This window comes from Mastigoproctus giganteus, chromosome 2 (assembly GCF_048544385.1).
Source record: "Mastigoproctus giganteus isolate SK-2022 chromosome 2, ASM4854438v1, whole genome shotgun sequence".
Lineage (NCBI taxonomy): Eukaryota > Metazoa > Arthropoda > Arachnida > Uropygi > Thelyphonidae > Mastigoproctus > Mastigoproctus giganteus.
In genome coordinates this window covers 102,762,263-102,780,708 of record NC_143576.1, presented here as the reverse complement: position 1 = coordinate 102,780,708, position 18,446 = coordinate 102,762,263, and the positions used below count along the sequence as shown (strand labels likewise).

Genomic DNA, 18,446 nt, shown 5'->3' with positions numbered 1-18,446 from the left:
GGAGAACTCTAAAAAGTGGAATGCTCTCATGAGACAGGGTTCTACATAAGCAGCAGCAAGTATGAGGTTTGGCATCGTTAACTTGGGACACTTGAGTATAGGCGGCATGATGAAACTTCAAGAAGGAATGGTAATGGGCATTGATTTTAAGGATCAACTTACAAATGGTGTTTGCACAGGATGCGTGAAAGGAAAACAACACAGGCTACCATTTCCTAAACAGAAGGCGAATCGCATTACTTACAAACTTGGCTAATTCATTCAGATTTGTGTGGACCAATGGAAGAAAAATCGATAGGCAGCAGCGTTACATTTTTTTTTTGACGGATGTCTCGACACGAAAAACATTCATATACTTTCTCAACAGCAAAGAAGTCTTGGAAAAATTCAAGGATTTCAAGGCTTAAGTTGAAACTGAGACAGTGCTCAAGATGTGTTCAATTCATACTGATAATGGAAAGGAATATGTCAATTGCAATTTTGAAGATTTCTTAAAAAAACATGGGATTCAACATCAGACAATTGTGCTGTACACTCCTGAGCAAAATGGCATTGCTGAACACATAAATAGGATGCTTTGTGAAAAAGTGCAAAGCATCCTATACACTTTATGATGCAAATTTACCAAAGGAATATTGTGCTGAAGCGGTAAATACAGCATGCTACTTGAAGAATTTGAGCCCAACAGTTGCTGTAAAGAACATGACACCTGAGGAAGCATGGAGCAGAACAAAACCGGACCTGACAAGGCTATGAGTTTTCAGATGTGTAGCCCATGTACACATACCACGAGGGAAGACAAAGAAATGGAACGCAAAGTTAGATGAGTATCTCTTCATCAGTTATTATGTGGATTCAAAAGAATACAAACTTATTAATATGGAAACAAAAGAGATCGAGAAGGTCTGAGACATCATTTTTAATGAAAATAGATTTTTAGCAGCCGAGAACGTACCAGTTCCTGATGAGCCATTCTATGATAATGAGCCAGCGATCATCATTCAAGAAAAGAAGGTAACACTGGAGGTGATCAGCAGAAAACAAGGAGTATTGAGACTCCAATAAAGAAGGAAAATTTGATTTCAGAAGAGGAAGACACATAGAAAAAGAGACCATTGTCTATTACAGTGATGAATCGAGCAGTGAGTAGAGCATCAAATCATCAGACAAGACTGTGTGAGGACTCAGATAGCTCACAAAGTGAAGGCGACAATGCGGATTCGAATAAAAGTGATAGTACCAGGAAAGTGGACCAATTGAGAACACTAAGACGTGAGTGTAAATTACCAGGAAGATATGATGATTGTCATGGCTGCAGCTATAGGTATTGAGTCAAGTGGTGATCTGAAGAGCATTGAGGAACTCTTTCTTGCAGTGACGCAAAGCAATGGCAACAGGCAATGCAAAAGGAATATGACACACTCATCAAGAAAGGTACCTGAAAGCTGGTCAACCTTCCAGAGGGTGAGAAACCTATATCCTGTAAGTGGGTTCTACAAAAGAAGAAAAATGACACTAAAAATACAGATTAAAACCAAGCATGGCTGGTCATTCGCGGTTGTATGAAGTCTATGGCATCAACTTTGAAGAAACTTTCATACCTGTAGTGCGAGGAATGACTCTTCAATATCTAATTTCCTTGGCTACCATTTTAGATTGAGACATTAATCAAATCATGCTGAAAAAGAAGAGATGTGATTTGTGCCGTATCAAGTTGCAGTCGGCAGTCTGCTTTTCACTGCACAAACTACACATCCTGACATATCGTTTGCAGTGGGAGAGTTGAGTAAATTCAACTCCAATCCTTGATGAGAACATTGGTCTGCAGTCAAAAGGGTCATGAGGTACCTGAGAGGATCTACAAAGGCAAGAATTGTCTTCACAAAGACTGATCCAGCCAAAATCGCCCATGCTGCACAGGAGCATGGATGATCGAGGAGCTGAAAGTTATGGACACTGGAGGTGCAATACCAATCTGCACTGATAACAAAAATGCATTGGAGCTTACAAAGAATTCAACTCATCATTCACACACCAAACACATTGATGTGCAACATCATTTCATTCGTGATGCAGCAATAAATGGTGCCTCCGTAGCCAGGTGGGCAGGAGCAGCAGTGCGTAACACACACTTCTTGATTAGACCAGGGTCCGAGCCCGTGACCACCAAATACAGAGGATGCGGAAAGGTCAGAGAATGACCACCGCATATCCCCAGAGCAATATGGCCTTAGTTGCTAATGCTCCTAAAAACCAAATAACAAACAAACAAAAAGCAGCAAGAAATGGCCAGGTTGAATTTTTGAAGGAGAGCACAGAGCAGATTCTCTAATGAAAGCTGTCAATCACCACAAACATGAGCGGTGCCAAGCTGAAATGGGCAATCATCTCGTGTAAACCCCTTTTTTTGGAAGCTAAGAGATGCACCTCATCAAGTGGGGGGTGTTAGAAATAATCATTCATCGATGATTATTGATGGAGGCGCAATCTTACGAAGACAAATCTTCGAAGTCGTTGCCAAACAACAGGAAGCCCACGAAGCAGTTCAAGTTTTTACTCGTTCGTTATAAAATCCTTTTTATGTGATGCGATCTTTTGCAAATTCATTACCTTTTATGTAGGTAACTTGATTTAAAGTTCTTAATAAAATATTAAAAGTAACAGAAAGGGTTAAGTTTTGCAAATTACAGTATTTGGAGACTAGACACCTGCGAGGTGATCTGATTGTGGTGTGCAAGGCCTTTAATGGTTTGAGCAAGCTCAATGCTGATGGGATTCTTCCTCTTGCCCAGATTAATCGCCTGAGGGGACATACATTAAAATTGAGAAAAGACAATTGTAGAATAGGTGTGTGGAAATTTAGCTATTTCATGTGTAGGCATCATTAAGTATATCTCATATTGTGAATACCTTCATAACGAGTTGCCATGATATTGCACTGCCTCGAATAAGTAACACTTCACCATAGGAGAAGACTATTGTTACTTATTCTCAGCAGATACCATCACCCATACGGCACTGTTTCAAATATGGTATGGGATAAAGATCTCTGTTATCCTCATACTATCTGTATTAGACTTAGGAAAGCAAAAAAGATGTAGGTGGTTGATTTCTGGAAAAAACTTCCATCTGTCGTAGAAGTGGACAGCTTAAATAAATTCAAGGCAGAACTATACAAACATTTGGAACGAATGGATGGATGATATGGGAAGGGTTTTTTTTTTTTTTTTTTGGCTGATGCTGTATAAGCTTGCTTTCTTGTGTCATATGCCTCTACTAATGCTAACAGTCTGCTGGCCATCCAAACCATGCCATGCAAGTTGAATTGTGATTCATTAGGGAAAATAACCACCGATCCACTAATCCTTGCCGCCTCCGTAGCCAGGTGGGAAGGAGCAGCAGTGCGTAGCACACGCTTCTTGATTAGACCGGGGTTCGAGCCCGTCACCACCAAATACGGAGGATGCGGAAAGGTCAGGGAATGACCACCGCATATCCCGGAGCAATATGGCCTTAGTTGCTAATGCTCCTAAAAACCAAATAACAACAACAACCACTAATCCTTGGATCATGCTCTTTTGCCCATTTTTAGCCAACTAGCATGCTCTTTTGCTCATTTTAGTCAACTAGCATGCTCTTTTGCTCATTTTAACTAGCATGCTCTTTTGTCCATTTTAGATGCTGGGCTTTCATTTTTTTGCATCAAAAGTGGCTTTTTCTTGGGTGATGTGCCACTAATCCCAATAAGATGTCTACATACTGTAGCAGACTTGCCTTTACTCCTATATCCTTCTCCCATGCTGTTTTGAGATCTGTTGATGAGGATCTGTTTTGGACACATAAATGTTGTCCTGTGCTGCAGAAGATATTCATGAACATACACTTCCTTTCTTTCTGTTTAGACTGCCAGTTTCTGATAATTTTCATAATAAATGCGCCACTATTGACTGATTATGGTGATTCCTTTTAGCTATTTCATGTGTAGAATGGCCCTCTGCATTCAATGCAGCAGCAACAATTTTACTTCATGGTATTAGTTGTGAAAACTTAGCCATTGCAATAGCACAGAATACTGGGCTTATGGCATATGCACTGTATTAAATAGCTGCTAGTGTGATGCAAACTAGCATGTGATTCTGGGAACTTTTTGAATGTACTATGTTTTCTTTATTTGTATTTCTATTTATTTTATTCTTGTGATGATATGTATGAATTTATTGATTCATTATATTATTGATAATTTTTCAGCCATTGATTTTTGTGATAGCAGGTATGAAATTGGATTTCGTTATTTTTAGTAGATTTTGGATATTTCAGCAAGCCTGTGTGACTGATAAATATGGTTAATGATTATGTTCATTATCAAAATGATTAATTATAAATTCTTCTGACCTAATGGCTATGCTGGAGTATAAATAGCAAAAAAAAAATTTTTTTTTTATTTTTTTATTCTATTTATTTTGTGGTTTATCAGCTGTTTTAGGGGTAATCCATTGATGTTTTGCTTCATTAGGCTTTCAGTAGCTACTTTTAGACTGTTGATGCCACTCTCCATACCAACAATATTGGCATCATCACATTCTAAATTTTAATGTTCATTTTTATTTTATTTATTTATTATTATTATTTATTTTTTACTTTATTTTCTCCATTATTTAGTTTTTTATTTAGTTAAAAGAAATGTTATATGGAAAAAAAGATTGGAGACCACTAGTCTACATCCTCCTTAAACAGAATGTTTTTTTTTTTTTAAACAAAACTTGCTTCTCTTTATATAATAAAATGTCCTTTCTGTAAATCTTTTCATGTTCAACAAACAATTTTAAACATATTTATGGCGATATAGTTTAGGGCTAAGGCCTCAGGTTATGTAAAGGGTTAACTAATGTACAAGTTAGTGCAATTGCATCATTTCAGTACATAGCTTCAGTACATACCAATTTATAACTACTTAACTACTTAAGTAGTTATAAATTGGCATCATTAAAAGTATATCTCATATTGTGAATACCTTCATAACGAGTTGCCATGATATTGCACTACCTCGAATAAGTAACACTTCACCATAGGAGAAGACTATTGTTACTTATTCTCAGTGGATACCATCACCCATACGGCACTGTTTCAAATATGGTATGGGATAAAGATCTCTGTTATCCTCATACTATCCCTATTAGACTTAGGAAAGCAAAAAAGATGTAGGAAGGTGAAAGTTGGAGAGGAAGAGGAAGAAATGCTGTCGAAGGAAAAAAGGGACAGTTACTCCTTCTGCTCACACCACTCAAAAATTCCTCGAATAGGCAACGCTTTTCCAGTAGAGAAGATTGTTGTTACCTATTCTTTGATACTCCGTGGCCATCAGGTCCCCCCCCATACGGTACTGTTTCAGAGCTTATTGGCTCCTCATCAGTGGATGGGCAGGTACCCCGGTATTGCAATGATGACAACCCAGTTGCGAAGTATAAATTCAGAATATGAGAGATGCCTGATGGTGTGGAGTAATTTAGATTACAATATAGTTTAGGGCTAAGACCTCAGGTTATGAAAGAATTAACAGATTTGATAATACAGAGCTATTAAGTGCTCGATAATTCCTATATTCTATTATATTATGAAACAACAGGGATTACGTTTATTTTAGATATAGGAAGCTTCTTTTCCAACCAACTCTCCTGGTACAACATGCTAATAATTCTTTGGGAAGGCGATATCAATTTTACAAAACATGTGGGACATCTTCCCCACTGTCAGAACTGTAGTGTTCAGACCCCTCGGTCTCAATTTTTAGCACTCAAGACTTCTGTCTTCAAACACCATACCTTTGGCAGCAGGAAACCATTACGTGGATTGACATAAAATTAAATTTTGAAGGTCTAAACTGCTTAATAAATAAATATGGACTGATTATTTTCTTCGGTCCAGTAGCTTGACATTAGAGTTAAATTTAGGGGTCTAAAAAAGTATCTAAGAAAATAATCGGTCCATATTTATTTATTAAGCGGTTTAGACCTTCAAAATTTAATTTTATGTCAATCCACATAATGGTTTCCTGCTGCCAGAGGTATGGCGTTTGAAGACAGAAGTCTTGAGCGCTCAAGGTTGAGACCGAGGGGTCTGAACACTACAGTTCTGACAGTGGGGAAGAAGTCCCACATGTTTTGTAAAATTGGTATCGCCTTCCCAAAGAATTATTAGCATGTTGGACCAGGAGAGTTGGTTGGAAAAGAAGCTTCCTATATCTAAAATAAAGGTAATCCCTGTTGTTTCATAATAGTAAAGAATTAACTAATGTACAAGTTATTTCAAAGTAAAATGGAAAAAAGAAGTGATAATGAAGATTGATTATGAGGTTTGCTTTAGGAAATATCCTTTTCAAAATTATCAGCAAATTCTGTAGGTACAGCCAGCCGAAATGTGGAGAGTTGAAAAGCTTCAAATTATAGAGCACAAAAGGTTATGAAATTTCTGTTCCCAAAAACACATGAATCAGAATTGTAGAAAGTGCTGAAAACATCATCAGAAACAGTCACAGGGGGCTAGCAGCACCCAAGTTTAGTAGAACAGTTTGTATTATATGGTGTACAAGAAGGACCAAATTGCAGAGACTGTATATATATATCTTGTTAACTGCTTACATTCTGAGCATGAATTTTGTTTTGGAATTAAAAAGAAAATGATGTGGATGATTTTCATTATCCTGAAAATCATCTTAAGTTATCTTTAGAATTATCCTGCTTCATCTAGTAAATAGCTGGTTTCTTTATTAAATGTGAAACTTTTAATTAAACAAATAAATTTTTATATAAAAAATTTTAAATAAATATACTGCACACTTCTATTTATTTTTAAGAAATTAGGACTGGATATGGCAAATCACAAATCTTATTAGGAGCACATGTTCTTAATGGAGCCAGTTTGGCCCCATTAGGAACATGTGCTCATTTTATCAGTTTTTTTTAATCATGTTTCAAATTTTATTTTTGAAATGTTCTTCTAGTTAGCTTAAAGGCTGTTTTTTTTTTTTTTTTTTGTACTGAAAGTGAATGAACAGAAAGTTTATATAAATTTGGTGCAATGCCAACAAAGAAAACCATGTATGTTGTTCTGCTGAGCAACAGATATGGTAAATTTCTTACCCATTCTAAAATGTGTCCTTACTCAAAAAAATGTTTAAAAACACTATTGGGAACAGTTGGAATACTGTGAACTGATAAAATACAAGCATTATCACTTTGATGCATTGTATATATGTGAACATGGATATATATCATAATTTTTGAACTGTATGGTAAATCACAAAAATATATAAAAATAGCGGAAATATATTATTTAAAGGTTTCCATTGTTCTTTAATATAGCATACTATGCAAATTAAATATAAAGAACTCTACAGTATGCATCAAACTGTAAAGCTTGAAGAACAGAAAGTATCTGAAATGGAAGAAAGACTACAAAGTGATGCAATGATCTTTAATGATTTCATTAAAGAAAGTGACAGTTTGTCAGCACAAGCCACTCAAGAGTATGTTTTTTTAATTTGTTTATCTTATTGGTTAAATATATATATTTTAAAAAAAATTAGTTTTTTTTTTTTTTTTTGTGTGATGCTGCATAAGCTTGCTTTCTTGCATCAAATGCCTCTACTAATGCTAATGCTAAGCCACTCAAGAGTATGTTTTTTTAATTTGTTAATCTTATTGTGGGGATTTCAGAGACATGGTGTCACACAGTTATAAGGAATGCAGAACTGGAATTTGGGGAGTACAATGTCTACAGAAAGGATAGACAGGGTAGAAAGTGAGGAGGGGTTAAAAAAAAAAAAAAACAGCCTTTAAGCTAACTAGAAGAACATTTCAAAAAGAAATATAAAATCCAAGGAAGTAAAGCCAGTCGACATTGCTGGACAGTGCAGTGTCGAGTCAGTTTGGTGTGACAAGCATTGGGAGATCAAAATTGAGAGTAGGAGTGTGCTATAGGCCTAATGACTCTGATGAGTATAATAAGAAACTGTACGGGGAAATAGAGTGGGCCAGTAAATCAGAGAGTCTTATAATGGGGGATTTTAATTTCCCAGATATTGACTGGAAATTGGGGGCTGGTCACTCACACACTAGTAAGGCTTTTGTGGATTTATTGGATGATTGTTTTCTACATCAGCATGTTCGGGAGGCAACTACAGGGAGTAATACTCTTGATCTGATTATCAGCAGTGATTATTCATGCATCAAGAATTAACAGATAAAAAAACCACTGGGAGGTAGTGATCAACGTGTAACTGATGTGGGATTTACTTAAAGATGTAACTACCATCAGGGGTAAAGGGAAGAGTTTTTGCTTTCATAAAGGTGACTCCAGCGGCCTCAGAGATTTTTTAAGTTCTATAGTGGGACCAACTGATGATGTTACCAACAGCAAATTCTAAATGGGAAGCATTCAAGGAAGTAATCTTGGAAGCTACTAGGCTTTACATACCAACTAAGAAATATTGTTCAAGGTTTAGGCCTAAGTGGATGTCAGATGAACTAATGAGACATATGGCAGAGAAGAAAAATGCATGGGATACATACAAATTAACACGTGACACAGAAGCCTATGATAGATACAAGTTGATCTGTAACCAAGTTACAAAGGAGGTTAGGCAGGCGAAGGCAGATTACGAGACATCTTTGGCAAGGGATGCAAAGAAAAACAGCAAAGAGTTCTTTACCTATGTAAACTCTAGAAGGAAGGGGATGAATCAGATTGGTCCACTTGATATCGATGGGTCAGCTGTTGATGATCCTGCTCAGGTAGCTAACAAACTGAATGAATATTTTGCATCGACATTCACACATGAGGAGTTATTCAGCGAGGGGAATGCCAGAGGTGTATTCAACTCTGGCAGTAAGCTAGAGAATCTTGTAATAACTGAGAGTAAAATGGAGGAGAAATTGTTGAAGATAAATACAAGAAAGGCACCTGGGGTGGATGGGATCTATCCAGTTATATTAAAGGAGGCAGCAAAGGAAGTAAGCAAACCCTTAGCCATAATTATGAGAGCTTCCTTGGACTCAGGGGAAGTACCCATGGACTGGAGATGTGCAAATGTGACCCCAATTCACAGAGGAGGATCAAAGGGCGACACAAGTAATTATAGACCTGTTAGTTTAACTTCTGTTCCTGGAAAATTAATGCAGGCACTGGTTAAAGAAGCACTGCAGGATCATCTAGACAAGACAGTTATAGCTCAGACACAGCATGGTTTGTTAAGGGGAAGTTTTGCCTGACCAATTTGATTGGATACTATGATGCAGTCACAAAAGAACTGGATGCAGGGAATAACTTTGATATTATATACTTGGATCTTAGAAAGGCTTTTGATACTGTTGCACATGGAAGACTGCTGCACAAATTGGAGCAGTGGGGCATTGGAGGCAAATTGCTGCTATGGATAAAGGGGTGGTTGAGGGGGAGAAGACAGAGAGTGGTAATCAATGGACACTGCTCATCGTGGACTAATGTTATTAGTGGAGTCCCTCAGGGATCAGTATTGGGTTCATTATTGTTTTCTGTATTTATAAATGATATTGATGATGGTATATCAAGCTTAATGTCCAAGTTTGCAGATGATTCGAAGGTTGGCAGGGTTGTCAAGGACACTACTGACACTATGCTGCTGCAACAGGATCTGGAAAGGTTGAGCAGATGGGCTGAGAGGTGGCAAATGAAGTTTAACATTGACAAATGTAAAGTACTACATATGGGAAACAGCAACCCCAGAGCAACGTATCAACTCTGTGGTACTACACTGACAGTGGTAGAGAATGAAAAGGGTGTTTTCATTGGGGTGGTTGTGCAGGCAGATATGAAGTTCTCTGAGCAGTGCAGAACGGGCTGCAAGAGTAGCTCATGGTGTATTGTCAATGATATATAGGAATATTTCTAGCAGGGATAAGGAGGTGATTATTCCTTTGTATAAGGCAATGGTCAGACCACACCTAGAGTACTGTATACAGGTCTGGAGGCCTCATTTCAAGAAGGATGTAGAGATGCTGGAACGAGTACAGAGAAGGGCAACAAGATTAGTGAATGGAACAAAGGGGTGCTCTTACGAAGAAAGGCTTAAGTTTTGCAAATTACAGTGTCTGGGGGACTAGGCACCGGCGAGGTGATCTGATAGAGGTGTATAAAGCCTTGAATGGTTTGAGCATGCTCAATGCTGATGGGATTCATCCTCTTGCTCAGAATAATCACCTGAGAGGGCATAAATTCAAATTGAGAAAGGACAGATGTAGGATAGATTGTGAGGAAATTTTCCTTTAGCCAGCGGGTGGTTGGTTGGTGGAATAGACTTCCATCCGTTGTCGTGGAAGTTGATAGCCTAAATAAGTTTAAGGCTCAGCTGGACAGGTATTTTGAACGAACAGAGGGGTGAAGTGGAAGTGGTTATTTTTTATTTATTTCTTTCTTTCTTTTTTTTTTTTTTTTTTTTGGCTGATGCTGCATAAGCTTGCTTTCTTGCATCAAATGCCTCTACTAATGCTAATGCTAAGCCATTCAAGAGTATGTTTTTTTAATTTGTTTATCTTATTGGTTAAATATATATATTTAAAAAAAAATTAGTTTGTTATTTTACCTGAATTTTAAGGAAGGATGAAATTATTTTACATACAAGAATTTTATTTTTGTTTTTCAAGTTCTGTAATTAGTCACTATGCTAAGGTTATTAACATTTTTATTATATTTCAATATTTTTAAATGTTAAGAAATTGCACTGTTTGGCATTAAAAACCATATACAGATTAAATCTCATTGTAATGAAACTTCGTTATATGGGATAAAGAAAAAAAATTATAAATTCATTTTATTTAAAAATAGTCATACAAATGCAAATAATCATTACAAAATTTTATTTTTGATCATGGAGTCCATTAATTTCAGTTGTTTCATATTTTTAGTAGCACCATTAAAAATGAAATTTTCAATACCACTTAACTGCTGAAAAATATTTTCTGGGATATCAGTAGTAGAAGACAAATACGGACAAACTTTTTTCAGGCTGTTTAAAGCTTCTGAGAGCAAAATTTCTTCATCAGGTGGCTCAACAACATTTTTATCATCATCTTCACTCTCAAGCCTCATGGAAGCATTGCAACAAGATACCTGTACATTTTCAATAATTTCCTGGTTCGTCAACTCGCTTGCAGTCAATAAATTGTCATCGGCTTCTATGTAATCTTCATAATTAACAGTGTTTGGTACTCCCATGGCAGCAACTATAAAATCCCACATTTCTCTAACCTCATGTTCCACTTCCATTCCAGTTATCTCTATCTGTATTTCAAGATCACTGTTTGCAAGAATTAGTCTTCTTCCAACATTTCAATATGGTTGACACTTTTATGGACCACCATGCCATAACAATCATACCACATGCTGCTTTAACATCTAGTTATCTATTTATCCTCTGAAACTAATTTTAGCAATAACTTTTTGATAAGTTGACTCCTTTAATGCATTTTGACTGCACATATGATTCTTAAGTCCAAAGGTTAGAGAACTGCAGTACAGTTTGAAGGTAAAAATTGAACTTTAATGTGTTCTAATATACATGTCAAATTATGTGCCAAGTGATTATCAATTAAGGGAAGGAGTTTTCTTTTTTGTCTTTTCATTTGGGAATCCAAGTTTTTAGCTTAGCAATATATTTAATATTCATTAAATATATTGTTTCCAGGGCACACTGTTCCATGGCAATATTTGCTTCCATGTCATCCAGGCACATGTGTTTATTTGTACGATAATCACAGGTAAGTGATCGAACATTCTTAAAATATCATGGATTTGCATATCTTCCAGTCAGTGATTTTAGCCTTTCTGTTCCAGAACCATTGCAGCAAAACAAGACAGTTAAATGCTGTTTTGATTTCTTCTCACCTCTGCATAAAGCTCCCTTAACGGTGAGTGTACAATATGAAAATAACTGATAGAACATTCCTGTTTCGTCAGCATTAAAAACATAATTGATATAGTATTCCATGATTATCCTTTTAATTTCACTAGCAAGCCATTCGTTAATTCTATCCTGTGGTACCTCATTGTCTTCTCCACAGCAATTCAATATCAATTTCAAAACCTGTAGAGCCATCCGACACTTGCTTGAAAATTATTGTGTATCCTAAAAGTTTCCCAAAATCTATGCCTTTTTGCATATTATTGGGACACTAATTGGGATATTTCTTGACCAAACATTTTGTAACTACAAATTATAAAACAGCTTTATCAATGTCATCATGTAAAGCACTTCAAATCTGTTTTCTTTGAGGCCCCAAGGCACTCTCTTTAATATTTTTACAACATTTTAAAATTGTATACAACGTTGAAGGAGCAGTGCCAAATTCTTTTGCAACTTCACTTTTCTCATTCCCAGTGTCTATTTTTTCCAAAATTGAAAAATTTTTTTTAATATGAATTGTCACCATTTTTCTTTCTTTTTTTGTACATTTTAATGGTCACCAAAATAAAATTGAATTAAATCTCACTTTGTAATCTACAAATTAGCCCCAGGGGCTTACATCTGGTGAGTATGGGCTTGGCAAACCCAGGGTCCTGAGCTGGATATCATCATTCTTCTCTTTCTTGGTGATGCCTTTCTACTTCTCTCTCTCTCTCTCTCTCTCTCTCTCACACACACACACAGGGGGTAACTCGGGAATTTTTTTTTTTTTTTTTTTTGGCAGGTGCAGCATAAGCCTCAGGCTTCCTTGTACCATATGTCTAATAATAATAATAATAATAATAATAATAATAATAATAATGATGATTCTAACCACACATGGTACAGTATACAGTATGCTCAAAAACAGAAACTGAGAAACTCCACTTGCCATTTGCATTAACTCCGGATAATGCAAATAAAATGGTAACAATACTTGACATACAGAGGAACTCTGAATAATGCAAAAAATGTCAATTTCGAATTGCCTTTTTTTGCATTCTTGAAATTTCCTTTCCTACAGCCCATATCTTATTGTTTATTTTTTGTTCATTTCATAATGGATTATTGTGGAGAACTTTGGACAACACCTAAACATTGGCAATGCCATTGAGCCAAAAACTAGCCGAAATTAGCATTGGCATTAGTAGAGGAATATGATGCAAAAAAGCAAGCTTATGCACCATCAGCCAACAAAAAAAAAAAAAAAACTGCTCCCATTTCACCCCTCTGTTCATTCCAAATACCTGTCCAGCTCAGCCTTAAATTTAAAAAGCAAACTTTCGCACATCTATCTTACAGCTGTCTTTCCTCAATTTGAATTTATGCCCTCTCAGGTGATTATTCTGAGCAAGAGGAAGAATCCCATCAGCATTGAGCATGCTCAAACCATTCAAGGCTTTATACACCTCAATCAGATCACATCGCAGATGCCTAGTCTCCAGACACTGTAATTTGCAAAATTTAAGCCTTTCTTCGTAAGACCAACCCTTTGTTCCATTCATTAATCTTGTTGCCCTTCTCTGTACTCGTTCCAACAGCTCTACATCCTTCTTAAAATGAGGCCTCCAGACCTGTATACAGTATTCAAGGTGTGGCCTCACCATTGCCTTATACAAAGAGATAATCACCTCTTTATCCATGCTAAAAAAATTCCTGTATATCATTGACAAGACACTATGAGCTACTCTTGCAGACCGTCTGCACTGATCAGAAAACTTCATATCTGCCTGCACAATTACCTTTTCATTCTCTACCACTGTCAGTGTAGTACCACAGAACTGATACATCACTCTGGGGTTACTACTTCCCATATGTAGTACTTTACATTTGTCAATGTTAAACTTCATTTGCCACCTCTCAGTCCATCTGCTCAACGTTTTTAGATCCTGTTGCAGCAGCGTACTGTCATTAGTGTCCTTAACAACCCTGCCAACCTTTGTATCATCTGCAAACTTGAACATTAAGCTTGATATACCATCATCAATATCATTTATAAATACAGAAAACAACAATGTACCCAAAACTGAACCCTGAGAGACTCCACTAAGAAACATTAGTCCACAATGAGCAGTGTCCATTGGTTCCCACTCTGTCTTCTCCCACTCAACCATCCCTTTATCCATAGCAGCAATTTGCCTCCAATGCCACACTGCTCCAATTTGTTCAGCACTCTTCCATTTGCAACAGTATCAAAAGCATTTCTAAAACCAAAATATATGATATCAAAGTTATTCCCTGCATCCAGTTCCTTTGTGACCACATCATAGTATCTAATCAAATTGGTTAGGTAAAACTTTCCCTTAACAAAACCATACTGTGTCCGAGCTATAACTGAAGTCTTGTCTAGATGACCTTGTAGTGCTTCTTTAACCAGTGCCTCCATTAATTTTCGCCCTTTGATCCTCCTTTGTGAATTGGGGTCACATTTGCACATCTCCAGTCCATGGCTACCTCCCCTGAGTCCAAAGAAGTTCTCATAATTATGGCTAACAGTTTGCTTACTTCCTTTTCTGCCTCCTTTAATATAACTGGATAGGTCCCATCCACCCTGGGTGCCTTTTTTATGTTTATCTTCAACAATTTCTCCTCCACTTTCCTCTCAGTTATTACAAAATTATCTAGCTCACTGCCAGAGTTAACTCACCTCTGGCATTCCCTTCCCTGAATAACTCTTCATGAGTGAATGTAGACGCAAAATACTCATTTAGTTTGTTAGCCACATGAGCAGGATCATCAACAGTTGAACTATCAATATCCAGTGGACCAATCTGATTTATCCCTTTCCTTCTAGAGCTTACATAGGTAAAGAACTCTTTGTTGTTTTTCTTTGCATCCTTTACCAAGGATTTCTCATAATCTGCCTTTGCCTGCCTAATCTCCTTTGTGACTTGGTTACAGACCGTCTTATATCTATCATAGGCTTCCATGTCACCCATCAATTTATGTATCCCATGCATTTTTCTTCTCTGCCATATGTCTCATTAGTTCATCTGACATCCATTTAGGCCTAAACCTTGAACAGTATTTCTTAGTTGGTATGTAAAGCCTAGTAGCTTCCAAGATAAATTCTTTGAATGCTTCCCATTTTGAATTTGCTGTTGGTTACATCATCAGTTGGTTCCACCGTATAGAATTTAAATACTGTCTCAGACAACCATGGCGCCTCCGTAGCCAGGTGGGCAGGAGTAAGAGTTGCAGTGCGTAGCACATGCTTATTGATTAGACCGGGGTTCGAGCCCGTGAGCCACGAAATATGGAGGATGCGGAAAGGTCAGGAATGATCACCGCATATCCCCGGAACAATATGGCCTTATTTGCTAATGCTCCTAAAAACCAAATAACAGCATTAACAACATCAGACCACCGTAGTCGCCTTTACGAAAGCAAAAATCCTTCCCTTTGCCCCTGATGGTATTTACCTCTTTGAGTAAATCCCACTTCAGCACACTGTGATCACTGCCACCTAGTGGTTCCTTTATCTGCAGATTCTTAATGCATGAAGAATCACTACTGATAATCAGACCAAGAGTATTACTCTCTCTAGTTGCCTCTTGAACATGCTGATGTAGAAAACAATCATCCAATAAATCCACAAAAGCCTTGCTAATGTGTGAGTGACCAGCCCCCAAATTCCAGTCAATATCTGGGAAATTAAAATCCCCCATTATAAGACTCTCTGATTTACTGGCCCACTCCATTTCCCTGTACAGTTTCTTATTATACTCATCAGAGTCATTAGGGCTTAACACACTCATACTCAATTTCGATCTCCCAATGCTTATGTCACACCAAACTGACTCGACACTGCACTGTCCAGCGATTTCGACTGGCTTCACTTCCTTGGATTTTGTGTTTCTTAACTAATAGCATAACCCCTCCTCCCTTCCTATCCTGTCTATCCTTCCTGTACACATTGTACTTCCCAAATTCCAGTTCTGCATTCCTTATGTGTGACACCATTTCTCTGATATCCCAACAATATCTGCCTTTGATGTTTTGAGCAAAACCTCAAATTCATCAAATTTATTTACCAAACTCCTAGCATTGGTGTATATGCAAATATACATGCACCTGTTCCTATTCTTAGCTACCCTAACACAACCCATGTGTTTACTTGTACCGCAATGACTCCCAGTAGTGTCTGAAATACCCTGCATCTTGTTTTCCAGGCTGCTGCTCATTCCAATAGAAGCAGTGCAAGAATCCCTTTAACCTCTGCCAGTGGCTACTGTTAATCTATTAGTCCTTGTGTCCCTCTCAAGCTAACAGTTTTCTGACCTACCTAACACTGCCTCAATAGCATCAGCAAATATGAATTAGGTACCCTATACTTATCTACAGCAAAGATAAATGTAATCGATTTTTGTTTTTGCACAGATATTGAATTAATTTTATTTTTGTCAGCAAGAAATATTCATTATACTGAAATTTTGACTTTTGTTATAAAGAGATCTGTTTAATATATTTTAGCATTAGCATTAGCAAGGACAGATGATGCAAGAAAGCAAGCTTATATAGCATCCGTCAAAAAAAAATAAATAAAAACAAAAAAAACACACACACCCATCTCATTTCACCCATCCACTCGCTCCAAATGTTTGTCTAGTTCTGCCTTGAACCTATTTAAGCTGGCTAAAGGCAAACTTCTGCACATCTCTCCTACAACTATCTTTCCTCAATTTGAATCTATGCCCCCTCAGGTTCTTAATCTGAGCAAGCAGAAGTATCCCATCAGCATTGAGCCTGCTTAAGCCATTCAAGGCATTATACACCTCAATCACATCACCTCGCAGGTGCCTAGTCTCCAGATGCTGCAACATGCAGAACGTAAGCCTCTCTTTGTAAGAGCACCCCTTTGTTCCTCTCACCAGTCTTGTTGGCCTTCTCTGTACTTGTTCTAGCAACTCTGCATCCTTTCTAAAATGAGGCCTCCAGACCTGTACTGCATACAGGTCTGGAGACCTCAAGGTGTGGCCTGACCATTGCCTTTTACAAGCGGATAATCAGCTCTTTGTCTTTGCTAGCAAAATTCCTTTATATCATTGACAAAACTACATGATCTGCTCTGGCAGCCCGTCTGCACTGCTCAGAGAACTTCATATCTGCCTGCACAATTACCCCCAGATCTTTTTCATTCTCCACCTCCCTGAGAGTAGCACCACACAGTTGGTACATTTCTCTTGGGTTACTGCTATCCATATATCCAGTACTTTGCATTTGTCAATGTTAAACTTTAGTTGCCACTTCTCATCCCATGTGCCTAATTTTCTAGATTCTGTTGCTGTAGCATACTGTCTTTACTATCATTAACAACCCTTCCAACCATTGTATCATCTGCAAATTTGGATATTAAACCTGATATATCTTCATCGATATCATTAATAAATACACAAAACAAAAATGGTCCCAGTACAAACCCTGGGGGACTCCACTAATATCATTAGTCCATGTAGAGCAGTATCCATTTATTACCACTCGCTGCCTTCTCCCACTCAACCATCCCTTTATCAATATTTGATTGCAGCAGTATGGCATTAAGGGCAGCAACTTGCTCTTAATGCCATTCTGCTCTAATTTCTAAAGCAGTCTTCCATGTGCAACAGTATCAAAAGCTTTGCTGAAATCCAAGTATATGATACAAAATTATTTTTTTTATCCAGTTCCTTTGTGACCACATCGTAGTATCTAATCATATTGGTCAGACAAGACTTCCCCTTAACAAACCCGTGCTGTCTGAACTATTACTGCAGTCTTGTCTAGGTGATCCTGCATCATCACTTCTTTAACCAGTGACTCCATTATTTTCCCCGGAACAGAAGTTAAACTAACAGGTCTATAATTATTTTTTTCAACCTTTGAACACCCTTTGTGAATTGGGGATACATTTGCACATATCCAGTCCATGAGGACCTCCATGAATATAAAGATGCATTAATATTTATGGCTAAGGGTTTGCTAACTTGACTGCTGCCTCCTTCAATATAAATGGATAGATTCCATCCACCCCAAATGCCTTTTTTTTATTTTTAACTTCAATAATTTCTCCTCCACTTTGCTCTCTGTTATTATAAAATCATTTAGCTCCTTGTTAAAGTTTAGCAAACTTCTGCCCTCCTCTTCCTTACAGAATTCCTCATGTGTGAATGTAGATGCAAAATACTCATTCAGTTTGTCAGCTATCTGATCAGAATCAGAGTCAAACCATCAACATCAAGTAGACCAATCTGATTTATGCCCTTCCTTGTAGAGTTTACATAAGTAAAGAAGTCTTTGTTGATTTTCTTTGCATCCTTTGCCAAGCATTTATCGTAATCAGCCTTCGCTTGCCTAACCTCCTTTGTGACTTAATTACAGACTAGCTTATATCTGCCATAGGCTTCTGTGTCTCCTGATAATTTATATGCATCACACACATTTTTCTTCTCTGCCAAGAGCCTCATTAGTTCATCTGACATCCATTTAGGTGTAA

The 18,446-nt window shown here is 37.3% G+C and overlaps 1 protein-coding gene across 2 annotated transcripts in view; it reads left to right on the top strand.

Moving 5' to 3' along the window:
• LOC150089470 (cilia- and flagella-associated protein 100-like) overlaps window positions 1-18,446 on the top strand; it is a 310,734-nt gene that overhangs the window by 108,334 nt on the left and 183,954 nt on the right. For both annotated transcript variants that reach the window (XM_090368613.1, XM_090368614.1), the window contains exon 5: window positions 7,359-7,522. In XM_090368613.1, coding sequence (XP_090224739.1) covers window positions 7,359-7,522 — 164 coding nt within the window. The remainder of the gene's footprint in view (window positions 1-7,358; window positions 7,523-18,446) is intronic.